Raw genomic sequence first — 25959 nt, forward strand, 5'->3', positions numbered from 1 at the left:
ACTAGTCAAATCGATAAAATAATAAACTTCTCTTCATATTCCAAGTCCTTTATACTTTTATTATCATTTGTGATACAAGAGGGGTCCGGGGCACGGTGCCAATCTTTAATGCTTTCATCGCTTCTACAGTCTTCTAGATTATATTTACGTTAGTCCGCTTGGATGGCGTTCTCGCTCCGTATAATAATACCTACAAGCGGCGTCGCGGGCTGATGCTTCGGATGCACCCCTGTATGAAATGCGCCCCACGACGTCACAGGAACAAGCTCAATAGTATGGTAACTATTTCGATACTTTCCTGGTCGTAGTGCCTAGCTTTAACCAGTCTTATAAAGTTTTCGAAACCTGTTCCTTAGTGTTTCCAAGACTTTAACGCAGCTTTCTCGCTGTAGTAGACAAGCCTAGCGAAGAAAATAAATAAGTACTACCAACAGACATTACGCATCAAGGATACCATTTGCTTGTCGTAGATGCTCTATATTTCGAATAACCATTTGTAACTTCCGATCAGACGGCTCTAGAGTGGTCTGAAACCCAGATAACGCCCGCTGATACATCGCCTCCACTGCCCCCAGTCCGCCCTGATCCACGTAAAGGAGGTCCAACATATGTGTCGCGTTGGTGATATTAGTTCTTTCGAAATCGCACTCGCACCCCTAGAACTTCCCAGCCTACCATGAGCACCTCTCCACATGCGGGAGAAGCCGCCGCTGGAGCTCCCACTAGTCCTTAGTCTTGCTGTCGGGCACGGAGAATCCAACCACCGTCATCGCTTGCCGCAGAAACAATCTCTTCCCATTGTCATTCTGTATGTGCGACGTCCATCTGTGCACCACCGGGTATATGCTGTGGTTGCCGCTGCCCTGCACGGACCTTCGGGCCTCGATCATCGAGTAGCGGAGCAGCAGTCTCTCTGCGTCCAAGAACCTGACCTCGTTGCACGCCATATCGCAGAGCCATTCGGGCTACTGCTCCCCACCGCCTGCCGGAGCTTGCAGTAGACCGTGCCACAGGTCTATGTTGTCCACAAAAGCCCAGAGCAGCAGCAGATTTGAAGCGTCCTCGTTCCTTACCTCGATTGCCTTGAATAACATCATCCACGTCGTCCCAACACTTCCCTTCTCGTAATCTACCAACGGTAAGCTAGACTTGCCGTTAAACCTAATCAGATCTCCCACCACTACTTGTAGAGCCGAACATACGACGCACCGTTGAGGCAGGTCTCGCGGGGATACGATGCAGCCTGCACCAGCGCAAGTGGCAGCCCATCGAGCAAACCGAACAGCTCGGTCCCCGTCTCGTCCATAACTGCCACCTGTCAGCCTGAGCCCCAAAACGTACGTCGTTAAGGCCTACCTAGTTGTTGCCTAGCTATACCACTGCCGGAACATAGCATTGCCCAATTTTTGGTCCACCTTGTTCAGCCGTTAACCTGTCAACCTGTCCTACTAGTGACACCTTCCGGTATCCTGCTTGCACAGCCAGCAAGACTCTGTCCTAGCTGGTCTGCCATCTGGCCAGAAGACCGAGCTGAACGCGGCTTGGTGGCGTCAAGCAAAGTCGGCAGCTAGCTGTGTCTTCCCGATGCTACCAAGTTCGTAGAGACCAAATATCTTGCGCCGGTGATTCCGCCGGGACACATGCTGAAGTGACCTAAATAAGAAAACACATGACAATATCGCTGTCTTTTGCTTGAGTACTCCCAGGCTTAAGAGACCAACAACTCATTATCTCCATCCAGTCCCCATTCAACACCCTCACCTGCCAGGCGCAGGTCCTCCTGCCGTTGTTATCCATTTGCAGCCCTTCGGGGTGACCTGGGAGTCCAAAGCTTGGCTTACGTAGCAGTGCGATAAAAGGTTTCCTTTGGCTGTGCCAGGGTCACGGGAGAGGTAGATAATCGAGGCAAGCTACGATAAGTCTGACCAATCTAATGTAGCAGTAAGCTGAAGAGGGGAAAAAGGAAAGCAAACAAAGTCTGGCTGCAAGCAGGGCTTTAGACATGGCCAAGTTTGGACCTGTGAAAGCACCCACGTGACTCTTACGTGGCATGCGCTGCAGACCCACATGTCGTGAGCCAGGGCCGTGACAGCCAGGAAAGGAGGCAGATGGGTTGAGGCTTTGCAGTCAGCTTTGTGACCATGCCATGGCAGTCAGATTTCATTGCCGACCCTTAATTGCGGCTAAAAGAGCAGCACGTGCTTGAGAAGGGGCTGGTCGGTACCTTCACTTGCCATTGCGCTGTGGGAAACATCACGTAAACGCCAAGCTACCTTAGTTAGCATCTAGAATAAGCTCCATCACTTCGTTCTCTTATACCTTAGCTTCTCAAACCCCCTACCGCCGGTATCCCGAAAGTCGTCCAGATCTTACATAATTATAGCATATCGCCCCAATATCAAAGATCCCAAGACCCAAGATTTGTGGCTAGGCCAGAGGGAGCAAACGACGATATACCTGAGGTAAGGGCCTGGGCTGTGCCACAGTAATGAGCTAAGTCTAGCACAAACGCGCACGGACATCCAAGCGTAATCCAGTCGTTCAGCTAAATCCTCAGCAAATCGCATTCCTTATGATGGCACACAGATGATCATGATTTCGGCTTCAGAGATCGGAGTGGTAAATGTCCAGATATGCAAAAAAACATGCTTCATGATCCTTTCTCCTGAGAGCCTGAAAATACGAGCTCGTTGTACCGAAATACCTATGTTTTTTACCGCCCGTTTTATTTTCGTTTTTTGTTTTCTGTCGGCGCTTACATGCTTCAGGTTCATTGGGAGACTGAGGGGTGTGAATGTAGAAGATAGGGAGAGAAATCTTCCTCAGTTTTTGGCAGTATGTCTTCCGAAATCTGCATCGGATTTCCCTGGAAATGACAGTCTGGCTGTGGAATAACCTCGGATTGTATGAAGGGCAAACCGCCGACACGACACCCCGGTCTTTGTCGCTGCCATCTGAATCCAAGGACCATGAATCGGCAAAAACTAGGTACCTAAGGTATCTCCTTCATAGTAAACACTTAAACCCCACTAAACTTCATCCCCGTCAACGACAACTCCCCCCCATCAGCCAACCACTCCGGCCCCCCACTCCACTCAAACTCTTTCCCAACCTTCCACGTCCCATGAAACAACATGCCATTTACCCCCAACCCATAAACCGACACCTTCCCCCTTACCAACGACACCACAGCCGGTGTACTATTAAACGCGCCCCCCAAATCCTGCCACTCCTCCGCCCACTTCTGCTTAATCAACGCCTTATGCTTCAACCTATCATCCCTCCCCACAGCCAACACATCCAACCTATCCGGCCCACTAACATACACCACCGGAGTGGACTGGAAACTCCCTCCCAAATCCACCAGGTTGTTCGTTTCCGCATCCCCAGTCTTGGTCCAGTTGTAGTATTCCATAGTTCTGTTTACCGTTATCCCAAACACAAAACTCTCTTCGACTGTTCTCGAAGCGATGGCCAGCTGCCCCCTGAAGTCCCCCCCTGCCTCGACCCATCCTGTCCAAGCACCGAGCCAAGTGGTGGTAAATAACGGCTGGGCTGTGCCTCGAAACCCAAGTACCGCCATTCTCCACGGTCCCGGTCCACACCCAATAACCGGGTACGATGACAGCCCACCACCATGACTCTCCCATCCTGACCAGCCAGCATACGGCTTGTAGTAGATCCTATACAAGCCCCCATCCGTCCCTCTGATCGCCACATCCATTTGTGAATCACCACACGCTACTGCATAGGGCGGACTGGTAATCGCCTTCCCGAGCTCAGTCCAAGTGTCGTTCCATTTCCCGTTGTAAAACCTTTTCGTTTGGATAGTGTTATTCTTTGCATAAACAAACACATCCACCAGGTTGTTATCCAACGAAGCGGCGGAAGGTTGGGAAATCATGTCACCGCCCAGTGACTCCCAGTCAGAGAGCCACTTCTCGCCGTTGGTGGTGCGGTACCATACCGCGTTGTCTTGCCCGAGGCCGAAGAGGAAGGCGGTGGGAGGCGAAGCGTACTGCGCAACGGAGAGGACAGAGGGGCAGATATTGCCTTGACAGACTGAATTGGATTCGAAGGTTGGCGAGGAGTCTGATGGGCGAGGGTCAGTGCTGGTCCGTGAAGCTGGGGAGAAAGAAAGGGAGTTACCGGTTGGGGAAGTAGGCGTTGCGTTTCCGCCTGAATTGCCACGGCTGCCTGAAGGGTCGGGAAAGGCAGTTGGTTTTCCCTGGCTGACGGTTCCTCCGGGTTCATTACCTGAGTCACCCCCAGAAGAGCCATTCGAGCTACTCGGATGGGTGAGCATCTGGTACCAAGACAAACAAGGCTGGGAACAAGTACCTAGAAGAGTTTTGCGTTGCCAAGCGACTTCCAAACACACCCCCAAGGATGGCAATGATGATAAGAAGCGCCACGACTATCCCAGCCAGGAACCACTTTGTCGCCGATACTCTCTTCTTGACAGTTCGGTCAACAATAGTAGTCCCGCCTCCGTCACTGAACGGCCATGGCTGTGTAGAGATCTCGGATCGTGGAACTGGTGGACTCCAAGGACGACTTGTAGGAGGTGTCGGAGGGTCAAAGTCCGGCGGTTGTCCAATTGATCGGTCAGTATTAGCCCCGATTGCGGCCGTTGTAGAGTTGTAGGAGGGCGGCCATTGACTTCCCGCGGTAGCAGTGCGATATGATGTTGTTGACATGGCCACATGTGATGGTGCTGGAAAGAAAGCTCGACATGAACGAGGTTCTGGTGACGCTTGTTATCCATAGAATATCAAGACATCATGATGCGATGTGCGCTTGGCCGCAATGCTGCAGGCTGGTGATAGTACGACGCCACTTGCTGTTCTCCGAACGGCTGAGTTGATGACCACCCTCCCAACCCCCACGAGGTCTGGCTGCTGCATACTGGCTTTCAGCCCCATCGAGATAAGCGCGCAATTTCTCATCATCTCCTATCTGTTCATGCTCCATCCTTTTGGCGGCGCAACAAAAACTGAGGTACCAGGGTCTTTGAACCCGGAAGAGGAGGCAACACCAACGAAGAGTTGTTCTTTGACCGTTCGCTTTCTTCGTCGATGACAGCGATAAGTTCAGATGGGCCTCGACGTGGAGGTTGTAAGTCGTTCTCACCCAACCACTCTCTGGCCTCCCTCCTCAGCCGGTTCTCTCTCATTCTCGATGGAATGTGCACAAAAGACACATTTGTATTCTGTCTGGTCAAACTAACACCGCATTTGCTCAGCAAGGCCTGGATCGGCCCTTTGAGCGAAGGGCAGCATGCAGCAAAAAGCGAGATGAGCTGCTCGAGAATGGTCCAGGTAGCAATCGACATGGCCATCTCCCACTGATCATCCACGTTCCTCCAATCAGCAACGACCACGGCCTTCATGATCGACGCGACGCTGGCGAATAAGCCCATCCCTGTCAGGATGCATATCACGACCCTCTCCCTCAGCGGACGGCGTAGGTTCCAAAGGATAAACATCGGAGCAACAGAAAGCAACAGGTCGGTGGTAATGTTGATTGCGGAGCCGATGCTGGAGACTATAATGTCTGTATGGAGGCTGGGACATTTTCGCTCGCGCAGAGGGACCATGATATCCCAGGCAGCATGGAATGGTCGACATTTGAAGAAGAGATACTGCATGTCGGCCACGCAGTAGGTGACTTGAACGGCAGCGATCACGTATAGGCCTATCCTCCATGACTTTTTCAGGGGTAATCGCAACAAAGTCAAGACAATGGACGTCTTTATCAAAGTCATGCTGATAGCCCATATCGGAATGGCAAAATATGCCACAAAGACAGCTTCTCGAACTTCGTCCATGCTGATGTCTCCCGGGTGTATATGCATCTCTGGGACGAGGAGGCCCCAGTCGATAATGGAGCAGGCCTGGAATTAACGAGTCAGACAGGATAGAAAAGGCAAGCTCGAGTTCGGCAGGATTAAACCTACCAGCCCAGCGATAATGAAGGCATCATCCCATCCCAGTCTCCAGACCGGCCATATTCGCACATATATTCTTGCACAAAAGGGAACCAAAGCAAGTGCCAGGAGTGGGACGGTGACTCCGAAGTGGAGGCGGGCCAAAAACGCTGCCCTCTCGGTGATGGTGGGTGCCATCGAGGTCGTTGAGGCGCTGGATTCGATTGTGGTGGTTGCGTTTACACCATGGTAGGATGAAATGGGAACAAATGCGAAAACAGACCCAGGGGCAATTGGAGATGGAAGATGGGATAGATGATCAAACAACCGTGCTTTCTGGGCGATGAAATTGCGCCAATCAAGTTGAGGTCCAGAAGCCGGGGCTGTTCCCAATTTGAACAACCAGTGAACTGGTCCTGACATTTCTTTTTCTGGCTCCCCGGTCCATGCTTGACGATCGGCACAAATCATGACGGGGACAATTCGAGCTTGGCAAATGCTTGACAGGTAAGAGCCTCCGCTGGCACGGCGCTGATTTGCTGAATGTCGCGGTGCTGGACCCGGGGATCAGGGACTGGCCACGGCAAAGCCAGGGGCCAACATGGGGAAGCGAAATTGGTGGCTCGATATGCTCTTCGATCACTAAGAAACCGAGGATTGCCGACTCCAAGCAAATTGGGAATCAAGAAAATCCCAAGCCAAAAAAGCTCAGGAGGTGCCAAATGTACTCATAGTACTCCACAAGACCTGTCTGTGTCTTGCTCCTTCCCTTTTGGTCATAATTGGCAGGTTTCCGCCACCGGGTCTTCAAGGGCCTCGACTTCCATAAACAATAAGGTATAAGCGGATCTTCCATAGATCGCCGCCGGCTGCTGTGTCCCAATTTCTCACTCCTTCAGGACGAATCTAACCAGAAATGCTTCAGTTACATCCATCATCTCAAAATCTCGTTGTTTTGCCGCGGCATCACCCGACCTTTCGGCGCCGACTTCGGAGGATCACTTTTGACCCTAACCCTAGCGCATGTCCATGAAATTCAGCTCTTGTGCCGATGAAATTCCGACTCTGAGCTGTTTCTTGAACATATCGATACCACGCTGGATCTAGACAAGTATACCTATCCGAGATCCCGATCATGTTGCATGTCAAATCATGCATCAGATTGCCCTGATGCTACCTTCAAGAACCAAAACAGCCGCCTGTGATTGGTCAGTGAGCCTTGATCCACACCTGCAGGAGGTGCGCCGTTTAAAACTTTTACCTTCATGTCGACATACACAAATTGACGAATGATGACGACCCCTGACGAGATCAGACTCCATACTCTGTAAACACTCATCCGGTTGTCTCAGTATCACCGTTGAGCCAAAGTCTGCAGTCAGATACCACTGAACTCGGAGGCGCAAACCTTCAAGAAATCTCACCCAACCCCGCCATCAACCCCTCCCCCGCACTCACTCACATCACCACACACACACACACACACACACCAAAATGTCAGACCCCTGCAAAATCCTCGTCTTCGCCTCAGGCAACGGCTCCAACTTCCAAGCCCTCATCGACGCCGTCTCCTCGGGCGCCATCCCCAACTCCAAGATCATCCGCCTCATCGTAAACAAGAGCAAAGCCTACGCCACCACCCGCGCTGACAACGCCGGCATCCCCTGGGAGTACTTCAACCTCATCTCCCACGGCTTCCGCCAAAAGGGCGAGACCGACCCGGCCAAGCTCCAGGAGTCAAGAGACAAGTACGATGCCGCCCTTGCGGAGAAGGTGCTCAAGGGGGATTACAAGCCCGACCTAGTGATTTTGGCCGGGTGGATGTATGTCTTTGGAAAGGCTTTCTTGGATCCGCTTGAGGCGGAGGGGATCAAGATTATTAACTTGCATCCTGCGCTGCCAGGTAAGGGTTTATTGTTTGTTTCCATGTGACAAAGAGTTTGGCTAAGACAGGTCTTTTTTTTTTGGTAACAACAAAAGGCAAGTATGATGGCACCAATGCTATTGGGCGGGCGTTTGAGGACTTTAAGGCCGGCAAATTGGAGGACAACAAGACGGGTATCATGGTGCATTATGTCATTGCCCAAGTTGACAGGGGGGCTCCGATTCTGGTGAAGGAGATTGAGTGCCGCGAGGGCGAGGAGTTGGAGCAGCTGGAGCAGAGGATACATTCTCACGAGCATGAGCTGATCGTTGAGGCGGCTGCCAAGGTGGCAGGTGAGATCCTGGACAAGAAGAACAAGACACAATAAAAGACGACAGGCTCGAGCCGTTGATTCTGCCCAGGCATCCCATGCTTTTACCACGCCTCTTCATGTCCCAGGATCAAGACATAATTCCACGTGATGGAAGTATTAATGCTGGTGTTGAGCAAAGAGACGTTTTCCAATGGTGTCTCTTGGAGGTGGTGAGGTTGTTGGGTGTTTGGGATTTGGGGGTGCAGGTTGTTTGGAGCAAATTTCGAGGGGCGATACTTGGGAAGAGAATGCGCCCCGGCTGAGGATTGGGATTGTTTGCTTGCGACATTGCCCTTCACCAGAGTTGACTCAAGTGTTAAACTGTTTATTTGGCAGAAAGCTCTGTGAGGAAAATTTGCCATCACAAACTAGTAGCCTTTTGTGTGCCGAGAAACGCATGAAAGCGAGGTGATTCAAGCAGGGAATCGCCCGGAGCCAACCTCACTTCACCATCACGTCGAGCATGGGTTTTGGAAATCTCGGCCCTGGATTCAGATCAATGGGCTTGAGCTAGGTGATAAATTTACGGCCAGATTTGGGCAAATAGGCTCTCTTGCATAACTGTCTATCTCTTCTCTTCCCCTTGAGCAAAACCATTTCGAGTGCAAACTTGGCTTCCATCTCAACATAAGGTACCTGTCAGATTAACCCACTCAAGAGAACAAACCCGCCACCTATTTCCATCTAAAGCATAACATACATCTGGTATCTGGATAAAGCCTGAAAGCCATCTTACGATTCATAATCATCCCGATCCTACTCCTCCAACTCATCCATCTCATCATGCCCATCGTCTTCCGAGAAATCATCCTCATCGTCTTCCGAGTCACCATCCATATCCACGTCCGAACCGCTGTATCGATGTTCCCAAGGGCAAACCATGCTGTTGTTGACAGATTTGATCATCTCCGCGAGACTCACTCGGTCTGTTGTTCCTCTCCAGTTCTTGCGGGCCCATAGGGGTTTCTTGGCACCATCCTGATCAGCCTCGAATGTGATGAGATCTTGCCAGTGCGCAATTTTCGGTTTCCCATGATAGATGTCACTCAGCTCCAGCACCCTTAGCTTAATCCCTCGAACTTTCTTCAAGCTGTTGAAAAAGGCGACCCACGGATTCGTCTCGGTTTGTGAGTCACGCTCTGAGTGGCAAAGGGACACACGCCGCAGGCAGAGGTGTTTGAGTGTTGGGCTGAATTTGGTGATAAGCGTGAGGAGGGGTTGAGGGGCCACGCTTATCCATCCGATGTCAAGTCTTTCTAGATTCGGGAAGGAGACCGGCTTTCTGTCGATATCAGTGAGAGGAGTGTCTGATTCTGGCTGCTCAAGCCATTTGAACAACACGGGCCCCAGCTCTGTCCGATCATGCGGTGATGATTGATGATTGAAGTTGAGTCGGAGCCATGTGACGTTTCTTGCCATGGTTAAAAAGTCGTGGATCATGAAAAAATGGTCCTTGATGCAGAAACATAGATGAAGAGTCTTGAGGTTGGCGAGGATGGGCGCCAGCTTTGGTTCCAAGGGCGGAGGTATGGCAAAGGCGCTGTCATGGAGGCCCCAATTTTTGTCCCTTAGGTTGACCTCGATAGTATTAGGCTGAGCACCAGAAGCTCCAAGTGCAGAGATAATGGCGGTAAAAACTCTTGTGGGGTATGTGTCTGACATCAGTTGCCCGTTGTCTACGCCGGTCTGCAGCCTCAGGCCTATTGACTTTTCCAAGGTTACTGCACCGTAACTCCGCCAAGATCCGTTGTCTCGATTCCGAGTCTCGGAATTGAAGTCCCTTAAGTCAACGGTTTCGAGATGTGGGAGCGCCGCAAAAGCTTCAGCAAGCATGTCTCGCAGTAGGCCCGTAGTGAACATATTATTTTGCTCCGCCTTTGCGCGTAGCCAAATGCGATGCTTCTCAGCTGGGAGTTTGTTTGCTTCCCAGCTGTTTCCAACCCGATCCGTGCAAATGATGACACTATCCCGAAATTGTGAGTAAAGTACTCGCATCGATGTGTTCTCTAGTAGGCATGTGCTTACTGCTTGAGAAAGGGAGCAAGTGTGCTGTGCTTGGAGATAGATACGAGGGTCTGCAAGCTTTGGACAGAGACCATGAACTGTCTCTTGCGGAAAAACTCATGTGCAAAGAAATTGAAGAGGTTCCTCTCGAGACACTTGCAACTCAATCGGACGTTGGCGAGGTCACTGGTCCTGATCCAGCGAGTGATGCGCAAGAGCAACTCGACAGGGACCTGCGCAAGATAGGAGTCCTCTTGAGGATTAATGGCACCCATGATCGAAGGTATACCTATGGAAGTGTGTGGTCGGTCTTCGGTTCGTTGGGGAAAAGGTTGATTAATATAAGTGTCGGTTGTCGTTGCCAACCACGTGCCGGGCGAGCAAGGGCAATGCGCGGCTAAGTGGGGCGGTTTAGGCAGTAGACGCCCCCTTGCGGGGCTGATTGTCTAACGTCCCATCCTCTGTGTAAACATCACGTCTTCACGCAGACCATTGAAATGTATACAGAGAGTTGTGAATAACTGTTTAGATCTTGGAGCATATTAGGCTCAAAGCCGGGGTAATAAACTGGACCAAGCTTCTCGATGCTCAGTTGACAAACCACTCAGATCTGAAATCATGAGTTGAGGTCCAATTGTCTTACACAGTTGTCAATGGTAATCTATAGTCTTCAGGTTACTATCATGAACCTGACGTCAAGATTGTATTTATATCAGGTTCCATATTGTAGGGGTCCCTTGTTTCTCCCATCCAATGCCAAGTTCCTTGATCCACCGGCCCACCACTGCTGCCTATCATCACATCACTCCACAGTCCTCGAATACCACTGATAAAAAATCTCTCTTCACTTCCAATCCTCGAACCTTGTATCTGCCATATATCAAATCTCACATCATGTCTTCACCACCCCAACCTTGCACCGGCTTCCAATGTCCAGGCGGCTGCACCAACCAAGACTGCCCCTCAACATGGTACCCCTACACGATCCAAGAATACACCGCCATGTTCCTCTCTTACTACAAATTCCTCACAACCCTCCACTACTCTCCGTCAGACCTCAAGATTCCACCCCCTCAAGGCTGGCCTAATCTCACCCGTGAAGCCGGCATGCCGAGATATTACAAGACTGATTTCGCCGTCGAAGTCATGAGACACCTCCCCTACCTCGGGGGCAATCATCACTACGAGTACAAGTCCATCATGATAGACTACAGCACCTTAAACCCCAGAACATCCGTGTGGTTCCAACCAAACGGCCTGGGAAATTACCCCAAGGATGACTGGTGGGAACATGCGTGGCCCTACGATCTTCCTGCGGGCCAAAAACCGCCGCGAGGAGACTCCCTCATCCCTTTGACCGTCGGATGGGATAGTGGCGGCATTGTTTTGATCCTGGACGTTCAAAGAGGGAAAATCATCGAAGAGGAGTTGAGATGCGACAATAAGATGTATGATGCACAAGAGTACTTCGACATGATGACATCCAAGTTCAGGAACCTCGAGCGGGTCCCTTGCGACGGGAGGATATTGGGGGAGTTTGGTGAAATGAAAGAGAGAGAAGAGCCAGTGACAGAGGAAGAGTTTTTGGGACAGGATCCTAACGAGGGGTGGGGGACAGACCTTGATAAGGCTTATATCAAGCAGCTCTATCGCGAGCATGGGTGGCCAGACAATTTCCTCAGGGAAGAGTGCTTCTGGGTCGTGAATGATTTGATGGAGATGGCCATGGAGACAAGAGACGACGAATGGGAGGCATGGGATGAAAATGACTTCGTGCGTGCGCGACGATAATAAATGTACCAAGATTAAGATTCATCCATAAACCACACATAAACTGTTCTACTGAGGTCAAGGTTGCCATGCTCATGGCATCCTATCTCCCGCATATGCCCCACGCCCGCCGATCAAAACAATAAACTCCTCCGGATCTCCTGCGTTGACCTTCCCGCTCTGGTCGGCCCCCCCATCCGGCTGAACATCGTCATATGCGAACGCATATCCTTTGCCATCAAGATTACACTCGTGTACAATTCGGCAATAATGGTTCGTAGGCTCGCAGCAGTAAAACGTCTCCGGCGGAGAAGGGTGCTCCATGATATCCGCAATACAGCTCCTCTGGAACGCAGCCGCAAGTCTTGGAATAATGGCGTTTCGTTTTGGTGATGGGCCCGTGGTAAACGGCCCACTGTTGCAACCCAGAATATCTGCCGTGGTAGGCTTCGAAAACGCCTCTCCTCCTATGATGAGCTCGTTCTTGCCCTTTGGAATGCACCCACTCAAAACCCCCATTGGCGTTTGCGTGTCGACGTGCATCTCACACCCTGTTTCGGCCCCATGGCTTTGCTGACTTTGACTCTGACCCTTATTTTTGAACCCCATGAATAGAGCCGACAGCCTATTCCGCTTCCCATCTTTCTCAGCCTTGACCTCCTCCTTATGCCCATTTGTATGGCCCCCCTCCACCCCCTGAGCATACTTCCTCCAAGCTCTTTCCACCAACGGCTCAAAAAACCCGTCGAATTTCACCCCCGCAGCCCCAGCATGAGTCGGACTCAGCACCCTCAGCACTTGACCACCACCTCCCTTCTTCATAACAATCAGCCTCTCCCAAGGCCACCCATCCTTCTTCGTCTGCTCCCTCAACCCCTGACAAACTCTCTCCAACCCATCCTCTGCCATCCCACTGACATGCTGCACCTTCCCACCCCTCTCCTTGAGCGTCAACCCAGCCGGAATCCCACTCACAAAATCCACATAACTGATATTGGCAAACAGCTGCGCTGGATCAAGCGTGAACTCACAGAACCCAAAGTTGACTTGGTTATTCGGATCAGTCGGGTTCAAAACAGAGGGCTCAACAAGCGCCGCTCCACCGCCAGGCCCGCCTTGGTTGCGCAAGAAGGTCAACGGCGTGTCATAGCTGTACCAGATTCTACCGCCCGCTATTTGAGGGATCGTCACCACACTCGACTGGCTGCCGAGAACAATGGCGCAGTCTTCTTCAAGAGGCTGCAGAATCTGGCTGGGATTAGAAGGGAAGTAAAGGGAGCTGTCCTGCTTGACAAAAACACGGCGCGAGGAGTGTTGGATCGCGAGGCCGGTGATGTAAGCGTAGACGGTAGTGCCCGGGGGGGCGTTGTTAACGAGTGAGACTTTGAGTGAATTGGGCATCTTGGCAACTGGATTGCTTGATAGTTGAACAAAAAATGAATGCTGCTGATCAAGGGGATATCTCCTGCTTTTGTTGCTGCGATTTTTCAGCTGGCAATGTTGTGAGGGGTGGGGAAAGGTATGGGGTTTTGGCCATCGTTCGTTGTTGTGGTGGAGAGCTGATGTTGACGCTGGTGTTGCTGCAGGTGCACCCAATGCATGGCGCCAGATCTTGTTTTTGAGCTGAGATGGAAAAAGAGGGGAATTATGACTTCACTTCGATTTGTTGGAGGGAAGCTGTAACTAAGTTGCTGAATATTATGTTCAGTTTCCTCGGCAAGAATCGAGACTTTTCCTCTCTTCTTTGGCAATGCCAAAATGTGCTTTTGCCATTAGTATTTTGAGCATTTGATGGTTAGAAGAAACAATGACGTCGTTCCCAACCCCTGCATCAACAACGGATGAACGATCTATCACGTGCTTGTGGTCCCCAAAAAGCTGGAACTGTTCCAAACTGGCCAATCATATGATGTCTGTGCTCTATGTTTCAGATGCTGAGGAATCTTGGCAGTGGATCCTGTCTCTGACCTTACTCGGCATTTGACGACCTCGACATTGATGAAGATGGGGGGAATGCATTTCCTAAGAGCACCATGTTTCTGACATTGGTCCGCGAAGAAGTCAATGATTTGCTAACTTGTCTCTTTTCATCTTTAACACTTGTTTCCAAACGACCATTGGAGAAGCCTGAGAAACGCGGTTCCAGACAGGCAGCGGACGATGCGATGTGGAAGTGTGACCAGGAGCTTTTCATCCTTAAACCCAATTGTCGAGCTTGACATCCATCGCCGCAAGGGTTTAATGGCTTCTTGTTACACATGGGTCAGAGTATCTCACTACATAACCTGCTGCTGTTACGAGGTTGAGCGCATGGGAGCTAAAGCACGAGGCGCAGAAAAACAGGACGGCTGTGGTTATATCAATGGAAGGAAGGGCTCTGAGAGCAACCAAGGGTTTGTGGGGCTTTAAAGTGCCATGCTAATTAAACCGTCTTAAAATGTTTGCTTGCATCCGTGCCACCGGGCGAGAGCAGGTCATGGAGGCAACGGCCACTGCCCATCAGTCGACAGGTTGTACCTGTTGAGACCTTGATAACTTGTGTTCCCCGGGGAGGCAGATTCTAAGACCCAGAACTCGAACTGATCGACCTACTTGTGCAATGCCAACCTGCTCCCGATGCCATGCTTCCCCCTTGTAGCTGGAGACCTGAGTACAACACATCATCCGCAGCTTGCCGCCAGCATTCTGGGAATGCACCAGCTTGGCCATGCATCGAAGGAGGTCATGTTCTGCGGCTCTCCGCCCCCATTGTTGTAACCCTGCTGCTTTCTTGGGAAAGATTCCTTTGCCTCTTGTCTCTAATAACTGTCACCGAAGACGGGCCAGACCGCCAGCCAGCGGCTTGGATCACCAACTCCATTTTCCCTTCGGCGCAACGGTCTTTCGACGACAACAAGCGGCACCCCAACACCATTATGATGGCCATGAAGGCCCTGCTTTGCATCCAACTAAATTTCTTCCGTTTGGCATTTGCCCACTGGCTTGGCCAAAAGCCCGATGGTCCCCACAACAACTATGGCCTGCCCGAGGCCACAGCAACATCATCACCAGACGACACCAAAGGTTGGTCGCTAAAGCCAACCGAGCCACCCCTCCCAAACCATGGACCAGACATCAGCTTCATCGAGTTGATGAGAAGAAGTGAACATTGGATAAAGGCCAAGCGGCAGACAACTCAGTATCTGAACTCGAAGACGTGCGGCTATTTTACCTCAGACGAATGCAAGTTGTCCTCTGTCTACCCTTCACCCCGAGCCTCCCTAACAAAGCCCCTATTTCAGTTGACCCCTGGGTATGCTCCGCCTCAGAAACATGCACCACCAACACCAACAACGTCGTTGCGTGCCTCTCCTCAGGCGAGACAGGGCCATTCTTCAGCGTCTGTTTCGACTACTCAGCCTACAAGCAGGGTCTATGCGACGATAGGAGCGCAGAAAACCCCGAAACTGGGTGCTGGTAAGTCGGGCGCCTTTACGTCACGAATGACCAGCAGCAGCTAACGCTTCTTGAACACCAGCGCATCGTCAACAAACCCTGCATGTGTCATGTACCTCTGGCCTGGCCCCCAACCCAAAAGCATGTTCTTCTGCCATCCAAGCTCAACAATCATCACCATGCTGGACGTCCCGCGAAGTGTACTCGACGCCTCCACCAGCGGCACCTCAACCGAGCCACCCTCAACTACGACCTCACCTCCCCCCGACCCCACGCCCCGGCCTCCCGACCCATCAGCAATCAACACCGACGCCATAACCGGCGGTGTCATAGGCGGGGTAGCCTTCCTATCCCTTATCGCAGCAGCGATCTTCTTCCTTCACCAGCGCCGTAAAAAAAAGTCCCCTCCCAGCCCTCCTCCTCCCACCAACCAAAATTACACCCCCGTCCCAACCAACAACAACCCTACTCCCAATCAACAACCCTACTCCCCCCCCCGACGACCAGACTTCCTCTCCCTCCCAGGTAGCTCAACCCTCCCCTCCTCGACCCCCTACCTCTCCAACATCAGCCCCCCAATCGGCGGCGACCCATACTTTTCCCCCCAATACGACCCTTCCAAACAACAACCACCCGAAACACAGCAGCAGCAGCAAGGCTACTTTTTCTACGGACCCGGTAGCGGTGATCCTGGTGTGGGGTTGTACCCCCACGGCACCCCCAACACGCAGAACTCCCATTTTGAATCGCAATATACCACCCGTCCTGCTCAGGGGCAGGAACCCTACCAACCCTACACCCCCCCGCAGCAAGAACAGCCCCAGCTCTCCGAGTTAGACAGTGATGACGTAGCAAAAGGCCAGAGCGGTAATCCAGCCGAGATGATGGGCAGTTGCGCTGAGCAGCAGAACAGGAACAGGGCTGAGATGACGGAGGAGTGTGACGCAGAGAGACAGAGTGCAAATCCAGCTGAGACGCCCATAATACCAGAGCCAAGAGTAGGTAGCCAAGCTCACGCCTGAAAAAAACGGCAAGATAAGATAAGGGGATTACATTGTTTCTTGCTTGACTTCGCATGATGACCTCCAGCCTTTACACCCCCTTCTTCTCCCTCAACCAATGCAAATTAACCGGCGTAACCGCCTCTGCACCATCTCTCACTACTCTCAAGATATTCCTCATACTCAACTCTTCAAATCCAACATGCGTCTCCACCGTCCCGCCAGCGTTGTGACACGTCAACATTACCCTCCCCGGATGCTGGCCTCTGTCATCAAACCCTAAGCCAGTCACCATCCTCACCAGTCTCTCGTTCACACTGGGCTCATCCATATGAACATCCAACGCCGCAGCCCTTACCACTCCACTGTCCAACGCATCCGCCAACGCCTCCTCATCCACAAGCGACCCCCTTGCAATATTCACAAACCTCGTCCCTGGCCGTAGGTAGCCCAACGTCTCAGCAGTGATGATCGGTCTCCCGTCCGCAGAAGCAGGCGTGCATAACACCACGCAGTCCGATACCTTCATCAGGCCTTCCAACTTCTCGTAGAATGTAGCTCTGAGCTCAGACTCGACAGCAGCAGGTTTCCTCACAACATCATAGTAAGCAATCTTCATCCCAAAGGCCGGATTCCCCATCTTGGCAGCTATCTGCTGCCCTATATTCCCAAACCCGATCAACCCCAACGTATGCCCTCGTGGGTTGTGACTAGCAGCCGTGGCTCTCGCGTGGCATTCCCGAAAGGTACTCCTGGCATCGCTCGAGGACGTTAGGTGGGGAAACGTAGCGGCGTTCATGCACCACGGAAGGTGTCGAAAGGTCGAGATGATCATGGCGACGGAAAAGTCCGCTACTGCTTCTGCCGCGGCGAGGCCCGAGTTGCAGTAGATTATCCCTGTTTTCTTCCAGTCAGCTTGCGGTTAGGGAAAGTTCTACCCAGCAGCAGAAAGCGCACCTCTTTCTCCCAGGAGTTTGGTATCCGCCCAGTCGAACCCGGCGCCCGCGCTCGCAAAAACTTTGACCGACGAAGGCAACAGGTCAATGAGCTCAGCATCCCACCGTCCCATCTCTCCTCCTGTGCCCCAGAATGGACGGAATATGGCGCTAAAGTGACCCCATCTTTCCTCTTTCAGGGCGCGGATGAGCTCGTTTCTTTCGCGCTCGGGGGTGGGGGGCCGGATAACCTCAAAGGCAGCGTTGAACTCGGCGTAGGTGTCCGGGTTGTACTTGATCGGGTCGCCAATATGGAGGACTATCGGTCGTTGTGGTTTTCGAGTCGCAGTATCTGGTGAGGAGGTGGTTGACGGCCAGAGAGGGATCGTGGCTGTCGTCGCATTGGGTGTCAAGCTAGGGATTGAGTACTGTTGCAGCGGGGAGCTTGACCGCGGGGTTGATGCCGGTACCGGAGTGCTTGCCGGCATGGGAGTGTTTGTAGGCTCTGCCATTGTTGACACAAGATGTCTCGACCGCTCGTTCACTACACCACAGCCCAATTTTTGGTGTTTGACGAGAGGAAAAGAACTGGGCAAATTCATCCTGCAGTCAGACCCCCAACACCTTTTACTTTGCGCTCGCAATACCAAGGGTGTAACGCGGGCAGAAGGGGGCCAGCGCGGCAATGCAGGAATCCCGGCTAGCTCTGCCGCGATAAGCCTGACAGTGAGTGCCAAACCCGGAAATTCCGGGAGCGTTAGGTGAGCGTTAGTTCGGATGACATCCGATCAGATGGTGACAATAGGATCGTCCATCCTGTCCTCTAGCCGACGGCCCGGACCACCACAGAAACACTGTTTCTCAGCAGACAGTCGACGATTCTCTCTCCGCATTTTGCCCTCTGTGCCGTGTTCACAAGGAGCTCCTGGCGTGAGAAAACAGCTGATGATCATCAAAGCTGTCGGGTCGGGCGGCCGTAGTTGCAGAAAGAGAGCCAGTAATACATGTCTTCCACCACGCTGTGAAACAGTGGTGTTGTCAACAACAGGTTGGGGGTGCGGGGTCCCAGAAGGTCGCTAAAAACGTGATATGCGAGCCGAGCCGTGGTGGAGGATGTGGGGGAGTTTCCACTATGACATTAATGACGAAAGGTGGGGGTCCAGTTGACAGGACCTCGGGAGCCGCAACTTTGATGAGCCCAAAGAGCTCAGGAATGGGTCGTTGTCTCTCACCTCAGAGGTTGGATATCATAGATGACCAATGGTACCTTATATTGTCGCTATTACGGTTTAGATGCCATACGTAGGCTTATCGGGCTGTGTGGTTACATTCACATATGAACCTTTCAGCCGCGTCATATCCCGTCTCCGCCGGGATCTCCATGGGGGTCCATGACACCGGCTTTTCCAAGCCATTCCCACCAGTCCACGTTGTCATCAATATCCATGCCTGGCTGAAATTCGCCAGTTATATCTCCTGCCAAGGTTGGACTGACCCCCATCCAAGGTTGGGGATCAATAGCCATGTTCGGCATTGGGAACGACGGTATATTAGCGAAGGCTGCTGTGGAAACACTGGGAGTATTTGATGGGTTGGTAAGAGGGCTCGGTGTCGATGCAATCCCCTGGTAGCCAAAGCTGAAGCCGCTTGGAGCTTGGTTGCTGTTGGTGTGACCAAATCCGCCCAAATTCGCTCCGCCGAACGAGGTCTCGATGCCAGATGTTTCAGGTCTGCTGTAGGATATACCAACGGGCTTGGCCGCCACAAGCCCTTGCCATCGTTCCCGAAATAATTGGGCACTCAGTGAGTCTGGAAACGGCCCATCACTTGCGAAGGGCGTTCGTCGTGCATCTTCTTCTTCTAGTAACCTTGCTCTGACCGGATCCTTCCGCAGACGTTCAAGCTCAGCTTCCCGATGTTTTCGTGCTTGGGCTATCAGCCGGCGTAGTGGTGTCCAAAACCTCGGGCCCCTTTCTAGGCTCGACTTGCTGGGGACCAGATATTCGCTGTGAAGAGCCAACCATGCGCGCTCAACGGTCGGCGACCAAGGCCTTTGCGTGATCTCAAGAAGAATGAAGATGATAGCATGCCAATGTGTATAAGAATGCGATACCCAGCTCCATCCCTTGATTTCTGTCTGGGTATTGATAGCATGATTCTGCTCCGTGATTTCGATCGCTGACAGCAGGAGCTTGTCGCGGACCTCCATGGGCATATCTTGCTTGTTTGGCGAGGAGAGGAGTGCGGGAAAGTGAAGTATGAGCCGGACCTTTGCGACAACAAGACGTGCAACGGTAATTCCAATCCAGTACTTGATATCAGGCTCCCCAGCTTGATGATGTCGGATATAACGCTGGTCGAATTTTGAGTAGAGCTCGTCCAGAATCCGGTCCATATCTCTGATGCCATCGGCTGTTGGATTCATCATTCGGCGCATCATGTTAGACACCTCATAGCAGTACAGAGCATTGCTCATGTCTGTCATGCCCTCCCGTTCCGCGGGAGGTTCCGTCATATCCGGGCTGATATCTGAGTCGTTCACATTCAGGGGAAGCTTTGTGTCGAAAGTACCATGGGATATTGTGACCTCGGTGCCTTGATCTTCCGATGTCCTGGCATCAAGGAAACAAACACCCCACCAAACTCGGCGACGCATCTCAGCTTCGTACGGTGAAAGGCCTTTCATCTTAGCGTCATCCCGGTTGAGGCCAAGAGATTGGGCCATCCGGATCACAATTCCAGTCATCATCCAGACAAACCTGGGGCTGTCGTTGCAGCGGACCAACAAAAGAAATATGAGAAGCGCCTGGACCACAATGAGGCTGGGTGAGCCGAGAAAGTTCGTTTTTGCAAGAGCATGCTCAAAACCGGAACGAAACTTTCGTGTGAGCTCATCTTTGGTAGACCCGAGATTCCCTGCTACCTATAAAAAGCATCAACATAAATATTTTCAAAATATCAAAGAGGGTCATGCTCACATCTGGTTCTTCCATTGACGTGACAGCCGCAAAGTAGATGGCAAACATCAAGGTTTCCTGCGCCGGTCCAAGTACTGGTGGGGCTCCATCATGCTTCGGTAATAGAAGCTGTTTGACGGCAGGCATATGAACAGTTTGCATCAAGCTGTTGACATTCTCACCAAATACCCCAAGCAAAAAAGGTACCTGCGCTGGGGCTGGATACAAGTGATAGATGGATACTCCGCTAGACCCTAGACTTTGTCCTAGAAAAACAGTGTGCCTCGGCGATGAGACTTGAGTAGCCGCAGTATTGGCATTTCGAAATGCATCTTCGGGATCCGAGTCGGAGCTATTTGGGTCTTCTTGGTGCAATGCTCCGGTTTGAGACCGTAGGAGGTCAAGCTGTTGCTATCAGCATTCTTGTCTCGACGTAGCTGGTCTCTCAGTCTCACCTCGTCATAGATTCTCGAGAATATGCCACTTCTCACATGGTCCTGTTGGTTTGTATCATCCAATGATAACTGCTGGGTCATCTCAACAGGTGACTTGGACGGGTTGTTGGCGTTGCGAATAGCGGCTTCACCACCCAGGTCTTTAACGAGCTGTTCGAGCTTTTCTAACCGTTGCATGACATGAGTTGCATCTGCCTTTTGCGAACTTGTGTTTGGTAGGCTGCTCATGACTGGTGTCTGGGGTGGTGCTGTGCTTGGTGGACTAGTGGTACAGCTACTGGCACCAGGAGCGGCCCGCCGGGCCCATCGAGGTGGGCGGTACGGAGCCAGAACACAAGCAATGCCATAACGCTTGCAATTCGAACATGGAGACAGTTTGTCGCACTTTACTTTTCTGGCGGCAGTTAGCTTTTGTCAAAAAGGACATTAGAGTTCAGGAATTCAGCAAAGTATTTGAACAGTACCTCGCCCGACATGTCACGCAACTTCTCACACGTGCTGGTTGGGACAGGTCGCCCAAGAGTGAGGAAAGATCCTCTTGGTGTTGAGAGGCGTTTAACCCCGTATTGAGACTCGGTATTTGCGGTAGAGAGCGCGACATTTTGATTACTTGTGTCAAGTTCGCTATTTGAATATGAATTGGAGTTCTGCTGGAGTGAGGATGAGACGAACTTGCGAAGTTGTTTGTCAAAGACCCGCATGTTTGTTAAAGTCCGAAGGTCTGTGAAGCGACCAATCACAAAGCGTATGCAGTCTACAACAGGGTTAAATGGGCCCACTTCTTCGCGTTTCTCGGCCACTTCGGCTGCCAAGAGATTATGGCCGACCGGGCAGTTGACGGATCGTTACTGACATCAGCCAGGTGCCCAACGGTCGACCCAACGACAGCGACGGGACCACGACAGGATTCCGAGTTAGGTATTGACCACAATGCGTTTAATAAACACCACGACGCTGAGACTGGAATCGCCATGGTCCACGCCCATTTACGCTATTTTGTCACACACTTGGGGGGAGGATGAGGTCCTCTTCGCCGATATCTGCGACCCACAACAGCTGCTTCCTGTCCACAAGAAGGGATTTCGCAAGGTCAGCCAGAGCTGTGAGCGTGCTCGCCAAGATGGTTACAACTACATGTGGATTGATACCTGCTGCATCGATAAGACCAGTAGTGCCGAGCTCTCGGAAGCAATCAACTCCATGTTCCGATGGTATCACAGGGCAGACAGATGCTATGCCTACCTCTCCGACGTCAATGTTCCAGGAGAGCCATCGGTGGAAGTTGAGAACAGCCGCTGGTTTACTCGGGGTTGGACGCTTCAAGAGCTGATTGCGCCGCGAGACGTGCGCTTTTATGATAGCCAATGGTGTTTCTTGGGAAGCAGACAGCTCCTTCGCGGCACCCCCATCGCAGACATCTCTGAGCTCACAGATTTGGCCGACACCATCAGCAAGGTAACGGGAATTCCCGCCGAAATTCTTCGTTGGTTCTCGCCAAAGCCAGACTCACAACTGGTGAGACGGCGGAGTAAAAGGGCAGGGCTCGACAAATACGAACCAACACACGCCCTAGACAAGCTTTTGAGGGCCTGTAGCGTAGGACAAATCATGTCTTGGGCTGCTTACCGATTCACCACAAGAAAAGAGGACGAAGCATACTCTCTTCTGGGTCTCTTTGGGGTCAACATGCCAATGCTGTACGGAGAAGGGCGCAGTGCCTTCCACCGGCTTCAGCAGGAAATACTAAAGACGTCCAACGATCAGTCTATTCTTGCCTTTGAACGACAGTTTTACTCGGATAGCAGTTCGCTACTAGCAGATTCGCCTCGATGCTATGCCTCATCGGAAATTATACAGAGTTTGAACAATGGTCCCCTCCTATCAGGCGCAACTCCGTTTTTCGAATTATCGCCTTCTCCAAAGGCCGTCGAGGCCGGGTTGCTTCTTTGCCCACTGATCAGGCAGGGCAAGGAAGACACTACGCGCTACTTGGCGATCTTGAACTGCATCTATCGGTCCGACTTCACCAGCCATCCGGCCATAATCCTCCGCAAGATTGACAGCAAGTCCCGCACATTTTACCGAACACCCAAATCCGGGCTACACCGAATCACTCCCATTAACGACCAAGGTTTGATAGAATGGTCAACTGCTGTTGATGGAGGTAAGTACTTTTTTCTACGGCCTTGAAACCACAAAGCTTATCAAGAAAGTGCCTAGTGTCGAACCGATTGCGCTATGATCTCAACAAAGTCTACTTCGAGACGATCCGTCTTTACTTGGAGCCTCCTCAAATCCTGTCTAGCATCTCGTATGGTGTTGGACAACCAGCTTCAAGCTCTCTCTCTACTCCAGGAATGAGGATCAAGCTTGAAATGCCAGACACAATGAGATTTTCTTCTGGTGCCTATCCTCATATGTTACAGGTCACGAAGAATCGGGTTTACGCCCCATCTATCACGCTCGATAGTTGGCCCAAGCGGTTTCTGGACAATCAAGAACCTATGACGAACTACCTAGCGCTCTTCGGCACTGTTCTTCTTCACTTTGAAGGCATGGGTGCAGTTGCCTTGTCATGGGGAAAGTCATGTGCTCCGGACCGTGGGGATCGATCTCCTGAGCCTTTTATTGCAATCATGGACTGGGCCAAAGTTGTCAGAGCTGCACATGGCAAGGAGTTAGAGCTTTTTGATCTGGAAAATTTGCGTTTGCGGACTACCGCCGAGTTTCTTTATGCGACGTATTCGTGGACATGGGTATCTTTGCTGGCCACCAAGCCAGACATCCGAGCCGAACACGACAGCCCTCGAATAAAGGTGCGATGCAGGATACGGACCGTCGAGTTTTTAGGACGACCTCTCTTTGAACTGGAGCTTTCAGTTCTTCCCCAAGGCAGATCGAGTTTCGTTGGCATGGTACGATCTTCATTTTCATGAGGCTTTTGGGCTCAGAGCGCCACGCCAGGGTGAACCGGGAATTCGTCCGATGATGGCGGAGCCAGATAGCCGTTTGCCTCGGCCGGTTTCTGCTGTTGCGGGTTCTTCTTTCCGAATCCAGATAGTCGGTCATCGGAAACATAAACGACAGCAAAGACAACTTCAAGTTCAAGACCTCGATGCCAGGTTAGGAAAGCGCAAACCCAGTTCGTGATGGATTACGCTACCCTTACAAACCGACCATGCAAGATCAGGAACGGAGTACGACGTTGCGGACCTCTTCGCTAAGGCACAGTTGGGCCGAAGAGGAAGGCGATCCACGGAAAGCTTTTATCACCTTGTTCTTGGCAGTCACAGAAGAACGATTGCAAATTCTTACAAACGAGTCCTTGAAGCGCGCCATTTTCAAAGTTAACAAGATTTCAGAAAGTGCCACGCGTTACTGCGACCCTTCTGACCAGAATTCCACTCATCAAAGCGCCGGCATTTCCCCAATTGCGGATGGTGGTGCTAACGGGCGGGGTAGCATGACCCAAAGTTGCCATATTTGCGGCGTACTAGTCCATTCGGTCGGTTAAGTCGAAGGGACGCATCTTCCGCAATAACCTAATCTGTAGGTAAGCCTCTCGGAAAAAAGTCTGGCAGGTTCAACGTCGCAGTACCAAGAGACGGCACGGCAGAATGGATCGTCAACCCATCTGGGCACCGCCTTGCCATGCATGACGGCTACAACGAGCAGGAAGTCAAGAGATGAGGAGTTACCCTGGAGTTCCATGAACCAGGAAGGGAGACAGCTGTCAATTCCCGGTAATGCACGTTCAGTCCGGGGTTCAGACGGCATCACGGCATCGCGATTCTTTTCACCAACCCAAGTCCGGGGTAAATGAGGCGTCACTTATCTTGCAGGCTCGTCCGAGAGATATAAATCACGCTTGCCCCATGCCCCGGAGACTGACATCATGCTCCACAACCTGTCACTTCTCTTGCTCCGCTCGCTAGCAACACTACTACCGGTGCCTACTACCTTGCCTGGCTGATCGACTGCTACTCAAGATGCGCATCTCCACCGTCCTCTCCCTGGCAGGTCTTGCCACCGCGGCCCCTGTTCCAGAAGCAGAAGCCCCAAAGTTCGGAATTGCACCGGCTGGCCAAGGATTCTTTGGAGCCGGTCAGGTCCGTACTCTCTGGAACCAGGGCGATCACTCAAACCTTGGGTGCCTGACCAACACCGGCCTCTGGACCACGAACGAAAGCCAATGCGGCACGTTTGTCTCCAAGGAGCTCACAACTGGCTACAGCGTGAAGACATTCCAACTATTCACTTCGGCTGGACCCTGCTCCATCTACGGCGCGAAATTCTACTGTGACAAAAACGCGACTCCCTTTCTCTTTGGTGTAAGTCTCTATACTACCACCACCAAGCTCCGTACCCCCGATGCATAAACTGACACCATCCACAGCTCTGGCCCTGGCCCAACTCCATTCCCGGAGTTGACTCCCTCCGCGCAGGCCAGTACGGCCTCATGGCAACCTTTGGCAACAACCCCCCTCTCAAAGAGGAAGGTCCCCAAGAAATTCACTTTGTCACATACAGGGAGACGGGCAAGTACGTCTGGCTTACCTGGGCGCCGCTGCGAGGAGGGCCGATTTTGACTCCGGTTCCCATTGAATAAAGCACCCACAACAAACTGGGGAATCATGTACATAAAACACACCTTACCTACCTACCTACCCACCTACCTTTTTCCTCTCTCCAACTTGTGCCTCGTTGCTGTTCCCCCTGAAACCCCTATTGTGGATACGTAGTCTGGAGCAACCGTCAAAAGTGGAGCCCGCGGAGTGCAAAGAAAAAGACACATGTCCACACACTCCACAAGCACCCGGATAAAAGCGCAAAATTGGAATGGAGAAAACAATAAGCAGGAATATCCTCTGTGGCGCAATTGGCTAGCGCGTCTGACTGTTAATCAGGAGGTTGGAAGTTCGAGCCTTCCCGGAGGAGATTGAGTTGGAACCATTTGTAGTGGTTCGAGTTCTTTTTTCATGGTTTTGGTCTCATCATGTCGCCTGATTAGCATAAACCATCTTCTGGGTTTTATTTTTGTCTTGTTGTCTGAGCTTACGGTGGACTTCATCCCAACTTAAGGCGTACTTCATTCCAGCATGAAAGAGATTTTATCCCAGCTTCACATGGACTTAATCATGGCTCGATGTGTAAACAAGGGCACCAGTTGCTTGTGTGTAATATGTGGCTTCTATTATTACCTTTCAGCAAGACGATATCCTGTTCACCAAAACCT

General features: G+C 51.8%; 11 protein-coding genes and 1 non-coding gene across 12 annotated transcripts; 6 read left to right on the forward strand and 6 right to left on the reverse strand.

Moving 5' to 3' along the window:
- Positions 1-2947: 2947 nt before the first annotated feature.
- QC763_208200 (uncharacterized protein) lies at positions 2948-4700 on the reverse strand (the record flags this gene model as incomplete). Its single annotated transcript, XM_062909870.1, has 3 exons — positions 2948-4092; positions 4150-4289; positions 4342-4700. The coding sequence occupies 3 exons, from the start codon at positions 4698-4700 to the stop codon at positions 3020-3022; spliced, it is 1572 nt and encodes a 523-aa protein (XP_062768706.1). The 3' UTR covers positions 2948-3019.
- Positions 4701-4963: 263 nt separating this feature from the next.
- On the reverse strand, positions 4964-6679 carry QC763_208210 (uncharacterized protein; the record flags this gene model as incomplete). Its single annotated transcript, XM_062909871.1, has 2 exons — positions 5960-6679; positions 4964-5896 (listed from the first exon to the last, which is right to left on the reverse strand). The coding sequence occupies exons 1-2, from the start codon at positions 6398-6400 to the stop codon at positions 4964-4966; spliced, it is 1374 nt and encodes a 457-aa protein (XP_062768707.1). The 5' UTR covers positions 6401-6679.
- Positions 6680-7138: 459 nt separating this feature from the next.
- On the forward strand, positions 7139-9107 carry ade5 (Bifunctional purine biosynthetic protein ADE5,7). The gene is made up of 2 exons (XM_062909872.1): positions 7139-7832; positions 7910-9107. Exons 1-2 carry the CDS (start codon positions 7424-7426, stop codon positions 8179-8181), a joined length of 681 nt encoding a protein of 226 aa, XP_062768708.1. The 5' UTR covers positions 7139-7423; the 3' UTR covers positions 8182-9107.
- Positions 8694-10528, reverse strand: QC763_208230 (uncharacterized protein). Its single transcript, XM_062909873.1, has 2 exons — positions 10192-10528; positions 8694-10129 (listed from the first exon to the last, which is right to left on the reverse strand). Exons 1-2 carry the CDS (start codon positions 10443-10445, stop codon positions 8923-8925), a joined length of 1461 nt encoding a protein of 486 aa, XP_062768709.1. The 5' UTR covers positions 10446-10528; the 3' UTR covers positions 8694-8922.
- Positions 10529-11064: 536 nt separating this feature from the next.
- QC763_208240 (uncharacterized protein) lies at positions 11065-11961 on the forward strand (the record flags this gene model as incomplete). Its single annotated transcript, XM_062909874.1, has 1 exon — positions 11065-11961. One exon carries the CDS (start codon positions 11065-11067, stop codon positions 11959-11961), a length of 897 nt encoding a protein of 298 aa, XP_062768710.1.
- Positions 11962-12033: 72 nt separating this feature from the next.
- Positions 12034-13341, reverse strand: QC763_208250 (uncharacterized protein; the record flags this gene model as incomplete). The annotated part of the gene is made up of 1 exon (XM_062909875.1): positions 12034-13341. One exon carries the CDS (start codon positions 13339-13341, stop codon positions 12034-12036), a length of 1308 nt encoding a protein of 435 aa, XP_062768711.1.
- Positions 13342-14561: 1220 nt separating this feature from the next.
- Positions 14562-16397, forward strand: QC763_208255 (uncharacterized protein; the record flags this gene model as incomplete). Its single annotated transcript, XM_062909876.1, has 3 exons — positions 14562-15162; positions 15222-15396; positions 15458-16397. 3 exons carry the CDS (start codon positions 14562-14564, stop codon positions 16395-16397), a joined length of 1716 nt encoding a protein of 571 aa, XP_062768712.1.
- Positions 15946-17913, reverse strand: QC763_208260 (uncharacterized protein; the record flags this gene model as incomplete). Its single annotated transcript, XM_062909877.1, has 2 exons — positions 15946-17273; positions 17334-17913. 2 exons carry the CDS (start codon positions 17911-17913, stop codon positions 16468-16470), a joined length of 1386 nt encoding a protein of 461 aa, XP_062768713.1. The 3' UTR covers positions 15946-16467.
- A 752-nt stretch (positions 17914-18665) lies between these two features.
- On the reverse strand, positions 18666-21384 carry QC763_208270 (uncharacterized protein; the record flags this gene model as incomplete). Its single annotated transcript, XM_062909878.1, has 4 exons — positions 21188-21384; positions 20724-21117; positions 20290-20673; positions 18666-20234 (listed from the first exon to the last, which is right to left on the reverse strand). The coding sequence occupies exons 1-4, from the start codon at positions 21322-21324 to the stop codon at positions 18666-18668; spliced, it is 2484 nt and encodes an 827-aa protein (XP_062768714.1). The 5' UTR covers positions 21325-21384.
- Positions 21385-21610: 226 nt separating this feature from the next.
- On the forward strand, positions 21611-23659 carry QC763_208280 (uncharacterized protein; the record flags this gene model as incomplete). The annotated part of the gene is made up of 2 exons (XM_062909879.1): positions 21611-22887; positions 22944-23659. The coding sequence occupies exons 1-2, from the start codon at positions 21654-21656 to the stop codon at positions 23657-23659; spliced, it is 1950 nt and encodes a 649-aa protein (XP_062768715.1). The 5' UTR covers positions 21611-21653.
- Positions 23660-24712: 1053 nt separating this feature from the next.
- On the forward strand, positions 24713-25429 carry QC763_208290 (uncharacterized protein; the record flags this gene model as incomplete). Its single annotated transcript, XM_062909880.1, has 2 exons — positions 24713-25054; positions 25120-25429. The coding sequence occupies 2 exons, from the start codon at positions 24713-24715 to the stop codon at positions 25330-25332; spliced, it is 555 nt and encodes a 184-aa protein (XP_062768716.1). The 3' UTR covers positions 25333-25429.
- Positions 25430-25587: 158 nt separating this feature from the next.
- On the forward strand, positions 25588-25661 carry QC763_0038740. The gene has a single exon. It is a non-coding gene; the product is annotated as a tRNA-Asn (tRNA).
- The last annotated feature ends 298 nt before the right edge of the window (positions 25662-25959 follow it).

This window comes from Podospora pseudopauciseta, assembly GCF_035222475.1.
Source record: "Podospora pseudopauciseta strain CBS 411.78 chromosome 2 map unlocalized CBS411.78m_2, whole genome shotgun sequence".
Classification (NCBI taxonomy): Eukaryota; Fungi; Ascomycota; class Sordariomycetes; order Sordariales; family Podosporaceae; genus Podospora; species Podospora pseudopauciseta.

What these genes read in the sequence shown, in the direction of transcription:
- ade5 (XM_062909872.1), top strand. Translation starts at nt 7,424, where the DNA reads ATGTCAGACCCCTGCAAAATCCTCGTCTTCGCCTCAGGCAACGGCTCC. An exon ending in CTTGCATCCTGCGCTGCCAG is followed by an intron (nt 7,833 to 7,909) that starts GTAAGGGTTTAT and finishes TAACAACAAAAG; the next exon opens with GCAAGTATGATGGCACCAAT.
- QC763_208230 (XM_062909873.1), bottom strand. Translation starts at nt 10,445, where the DNA reads ATGGGTGCCATTAATCCTCAAGAGGACTCCTATCTTGCGCAGGTCCCT. An exon ending in CTTGCTCCCTTTCTCAAGCA is followed by an intron (nt 10,130 to 10,191) that starts GTAAGCACATGC and finishes ATTTCGGGATAG; the next exon opens with TGTCATCATTTGCACGGATC.